The following is a 5696-nucleotide window of genomic DNA, read 5'->3' on the forward strand; positions in this document are numbered from 1 at the left end:
AAAAAAAGCGCAGGAAGAGGAGGGAATCCTACGCCATCTACATCTACAAGGTGTTGAAACAGGTCCACCCAGACACTGGTGTTTCCAGCAAGGCCATGAGCATCATGAACTCTTTTGTCAATGACATCTTTGAGAGAATCGCTGCCGAGGCCTCCCGTCTCGCTCACTACAACAAGCGATCAACCATCACCAGCAGAGAGATCCAGACCGCTGTCCGTCTCCTCCTGCCCGGTGAATTGGCCAAACACGCCGTCTCTGAGGGAACCAAGGCTGTCACCAAGTACACCAGCAGCAAGTAAACTGCAAACTTGTAGTTCATCAAAACAAAACGGCCCTTTTCAGGGCCACCCAAATTTTTCGAAAAGATATCTGCATTACGGTCTTGAGAAACGAATGTGTATATAAGGTGTTTATGGGTTGTATTTACCTTGTTCAATTATTTATTTATTTCTAGGTAGCATTAGATTTAAATTGTTGCCTTTGTTTACGATAACAATTAAGAATTATTAATGTTTTGTAAAACCTAAAAACTCACTTAGACACATATGGACACATTTTCAGAAGAATACATCCAAAGTCAGTTAAAGTGTCCCAAAAAGTATCAAAAAAACGGCTGAGGATTTTCAACTCGGAATACAAAGGAAATGTTTTAATTTTGATAGAACAATATTCGAATGATCAGAAAACACAGATGATAGCTCTTGGAAGGGGGTATTATATTCTGCACACATATGGAACATATCCAATGTAATTTTTGCAGTGAATTACGTTATTTCTTACGATATTATTAAAAATTAAAATTATTTATTACGAAAGCATTCAAAATGGTGTTTCAAGTAGTCGTATTTGATAGAGATAAAATAAATATCCAATTAAAAACCATAGTGCAATTAAAAATTTTCAATATATAAAAAACTATTCCAGATTTACATATAATTAATCTACGAAAAAAGAAAAAAATGGATTTTGAGAAAATGGCATCTTATTTTATCTTTGATTAGACTCGCATAGTCAAATTAACAAAAAAAAATTGTATGTACTTACATGAGTATACCTTTTACAAAATGACTCTCAAGTTTTTGCACTTTGAAATTCAGTGTAAACGTTTATTTTGAGACAGAAACAAACTGTCTTCTTTGTAACGTAGTTCACATTCATCACTAAAATCAAAACTAGTGATTGTTATTTGTTAAACAACTGCATTGTTACCAATAAAAATACAGAAAATGATTATAAATATTGCAATAGCTTTGCAATAGACATCATAATTATATATATCTAGATTGTTATCATTGCAAAGCATCAATTAAAATCATATTTCACACACCCTGTTACATGTCAGATGAAATAAAAAGCTGTATATTCTGAAAGTGCAAAATTACTACTTATTACAGATAATCTAAACATTATATCTACACGATTTCTGGCATCTCACTTAAGTTTGGTGGGATTAAGCATTAAATTAAATTTCAAAATCAATATGTATTATAAAACGAACAATGTTACGTAATTCACATACCAGATTGTAGGTATCAATATTGAAAAAAAAAATTAAAGTAAGGAGAATTTTATTAATTAAGTGTGTTCTATGTAGTTCTTTAAACAAATTTTGGACCTTTTCTAGACCCTTTTACTATTGAAAAGATCTGTTTATTTCTGTATTGAGATGTTCGGATTTTTAGGCCAATTTTGAAATGGGTACATAATACTTTTTCTTACACGTTAGACCTCTTTTTCCAGATAGTTATCTCCTTCTTTGGCCTTTTCCCACCACCGAAATTTCTTTTGAGGCTCAGCATTACTTATTCTAGTCATTATCTAAGATTAAAACTGTATTTATGTAATGTGTGAATTACGTTACACTGTTGTGGAATACGTTACACTATTATACAGACCTTGTCAGAATTAAACGCCGAGCGAATCAATGTTTTATATTTATGATATCTTAGTAGAACATATATCCTTCATATTCAGAATGAAATTCCGATAGCACTGTTAACGATGAAATAGTTTTATTCGTTTAAAAGTCAAATTTTCAGTTTTAAACTAATTTTTAACACCACTGCATTAGTCAAAACCGTTCCCGCCTGTAAACTTCCTTTCTACTAGTTCCCGTATGATAAGCGATGACATTGAATTAAGACTCATGGTAATTTTGCTCCTAGTTAAGATTCTTTTACACCAAAAAGAAAATTGATCATAACGTAATTCACTATAACGTAGTTCACGGATTTCAACTTAAATTCAAATATAAAATTAATTACGACAGTTTATGGCATTGTCTATGTGTGATTTATAATGGGCATAAGTGTGTATCTCAGTCAGGATATTTGAAGTTCATAGCATTTAGGAACTGTGTGCAAGATCATGTGACGTAATTCACAATTAAATGCACAATTATTGAAAGTTTTGAAAATTCGTGATTTTTTTTGCACAAATGTTATCATTTGCCTGTAAATCATTATTTTTTTTAATTCTGATAATTTAATGATCAATTTTATCCATGTAAAATAACCGTTTATGTCAATTACAATTCCGTTAAAGCTGTGAGAAAATCGTAACGTAATCCACTGCATTGAATGGGACATTCATATTTCGCAGTGCAAAATTTTTTTCGGCTATCGCAGAGAAATTGTAAGTAAAAATGAGTTGTTTATCCTTTTATTGTTATAAAATACAATATTAAGCCTTCATTTTTGGTATTAGAAAATTATTTTTTCAAACCCGAATACAACCACCCTTGTTTGTGACATCCTGTTTTGATCAAATTAGGGTTATAAATCCTCTACTTTTAAAACGTAAACGGGATCAATACATCGTAATATCAATATTTTCAAATCGATCATCACTTATTATAACATTTAACCCCCCAAACAGCTAGAGATGTGGGATTATGTCTTCAAAAACCGTTTGTGACATCAAAAACTAGTTTTGGGGCACTTTAACTGACTTTGGATGAATACTTGAATATTTAATGCCCTTCATTTATGTACATTAAATATTTACAGACGATGAATAAATGAAAACAAACAAAAAAAAAAATCAAGGGCCCCACAGAAAAATTCAGTAACATGATTATCACATACTAAAAACAAATCTGTCCTAGGGCCAGTACACACAGTAAGTCTGGGATCTGGATTAAAGTATTCATTAAATGATGATACTTAGGCAGCATAGTAATATTCTGTAGCACTGTAACAAGAATGGTGAATCAACCAACTATCAATGAAAATAGATAAGTTCACAGGCTGTTACTCTGAAAGCAGTTTTCACTGGTGTTCTGAGATAATTCATTGAGTCTTTTTGTTTTAGTTCTCTAAGTACCATGATATCATAATTTATACAAATATTTTGCAGTTGTCTGAGTCGTGTAGGAAAGAGAAAGGAGTTTTTGACATACACTGTGTATGACAATACTTGAATATGTAATATACACTTTAATATGACACTCTTATATATTATACAGAATCATATCATGAGTTTTTCACTGAGGGGAAAGTATGAGAAAGAGAAAAGAAATGCATTGCATGTTAGAAATTCATTATGATAGCATTCATTATTTCTACTGGAAAATGTACAAGGATGATATGGGATATGTATATATTATGTTATGAAATAAATAAATATATGAATCCTAGGAACTAGTGTTTCACACGTTAGCCTATAAAAATGTCATCTCGCTTTATAACATTTTGTTTTTTTATGTGTGTGCATGTGCATTTGTTTGTTTCCCACATGGATGAGGACCAAGATTCATCACATTATTAAACCATGCTGGTTTTCAGAAGTATATTTTTTTGTTTCTTTTGAAAAATAACCATGTCATTGTTGTTGTACCATGTGTTGGATTTGGATGCAAATATAATAAAGTGAAGAAAAATCAAAAAGAAAAAACAGGCAACTGTGATTTAATATAATTTTTATATTGTTAAAAGTGTTAAATGTTAAGGGAAAATCAGCATCTAATCACTTCAAGGGATATTGAAGCCTATGACAAGAAGGATAACTCTTGCTACCTTGTCAAAGTAAAATTGTCCAGAAGAGTTATATGTGCAATTCTTGGGCTCTGATTTTGCTTATTATTCCTTTTCATTAACAATTTAAGTGATAGGAAGCTATATAACAATGTACGTTATTTAGTTAGCTGTATGTACCTGATGTGTCTCTGGAAATTATCAATTTGATACTGAGAAAACTCTTAGTTTATTAATAGTTTATTAATAGTTATTTTTCCATGCGGAAAACAATATTAAATCAATCATATTTAATTATGAAGCTCGACAAGAATGATTGGTTTTCCCTACCCTGTGATAAGAAGTTACTGCAGGGCTAGCCAAGTTCTAAAAATGCCTAATTCCAGTGTCATATATATTATTTGTTGACAAACAATAAATGTAGAAAGAACTGTACAATTATTAAGACACTCGTTTCTTTTTTACGTCTGTTTAGAGGCATCTTTTCTAAAAATTTGGGTGGCCGTGAAAACGGCCGTTTGTTGTTGCTTTAGTCAGCAAATGGTTGTAAGGGTATCTAACCACCGAATCCGTAGAGGGTACGTCCTTGTCTCTTCAGGGCATAGACAACGTCCATGGCTGTGACTGTCTTCCTCTTGGCATGCTCTGTGTAGGTGACAGCATCACGGATGACGTTCTCAAGGAAAACTTTCAGGACCCCACGGGTTTCTTCGTAGATGAGTCCAGAGATACGTTTGACTCCACCTCTGCGTGCAAGACGACGGATTGCGGGTTTGGTAATACCCTGGATGTTATCTCTCAGGACCTTCCTGTGACGCTTAGCGCCCCCCTTTCCAAGACCTTTTCCTCCTTTACCACGTCCAGACATAGTTCAGCTCTCAGTAGATAATCTTCTGAAATGCTCTATCACGACGAGAATCACGGTATATATAGCAGTCACTACACGACGCGCTAGAAACTACAATGGCTTGAAAACTCGGCAAGTGCCGAAAGCACACTTGAAAGCCACAGCGCGATTGGTTTACGCTCTGCGCGCCTTACATATGTTTTTGTTTACGTTTGTATACCCTTGAGCTGCTACTAAACCGTGTCACGTATTTTTAAGCCATCATAATTTCAGCCTTTCCATAACTATTGTTCAATATTTAGAATATAGTAGTAATTTTATATTTCGATTCAATATTCATATTCATAGGATAATTATTACTTTTTCTTTGTTGGATGGTTTCTTTCTTTCTTTCTTTTATCAGAGTATTACATTATAACCAATAATCAGAATTTAATTTGACACCACGATATAAAAATTTAACAAGTGTATCATTAAAAAAAAACAAACAAACACAAAAACAAAAAAAAAAAAAACGGAAAAAAAGGAATGAAGTAAACTTTTAATAGGTTGTCAGGGAATGCACGAATTTTATGTTTATTTCTCTCTCTCTCTCACCATATTTTTATTGTTGTAATGATCGAGGTCGGAAAAAAAAGTATAATCATTTTTAGGATTAAATCAAATATTCTTGAATGGAGTTCAATAAACTAACTTTGTCATATTATTTCTCAATTTTCTTTTTAAAAACAGCATTCACTGTTTTATTGTTTGTACTCTTTCTGTCTATCCGAATAAGCAAGATGTATTCTGACTAATAAATACAATTGTCATTTGTACGTGAAATACACAAGAGACGTGTTTTTTCCTTCATATTCCCTTCTTTTTGAAAAAGA

The 5696-nt window shown here is 32.4% G+C and overlaps 2 protein-coding genes across 2 annotated transcripts; one reads left to right on the forward strand and one right to left on the reverse strand.

Annotated features, from left to right (window-relative positions):
- Positions 1-5: 5 nt before the first annotated feature.
- LOC134237789 (histone H2B) lies at positions 6-439 on the forward strand (the record flags this gene model as incomplete). Its single annotated transcript, XM_062719933.1, has 1 exon — positions 6-439. A coding segment is annotated over one exon (294 nt), but the record flags the coding sequence as incomplete, so codon positions are not given.
- Positions 440-4294: 3855 nt separating this feature from the next.
- Positions 4295-4871, reverse strand: LOC134237790 (histone H4). The gene has a single exon (XM_062719934.1). It carries the CDS (start codon positions 4840-4842, stop codon positions 4531-4533), a length of 312 nt encoding a protein of 103 aa, XP_062575918.1. The 5' UTR covers positions 4843-4871; the 3' UTR covers positions 4295-4530.
- Between the last annotated feature and the right edge of the window lie 825 nt (positions 4872-5696).

This window comes from Saccostrea cucullata, unplaced genomic scaffold (genome assembly GCF_032062105.1).
Source record: "Saccostrea cucullata isolate Sc308-1 unplaced genomic scaffold, CSIRO_AGI_Scuc_v1 ctg22037, whole genome shotgun sequence".
Lineage (NCBI taxonomy): Eukaryota > Metazoa > Mollusca > Bivalvia > Ostreida > Ostreidae > Saccostrea > Saccostrea cuccullata.

Excerpts from the sequence above, each read along its gene's own strand:
- LOC134237790 (XM_062719934.1), bottom strand. The coding sequence starts at position 4,842 with ATGTCTGGACGTGGTAAAGGAGGAAAAGGTCTTGGAAAGGGGGGCGCT.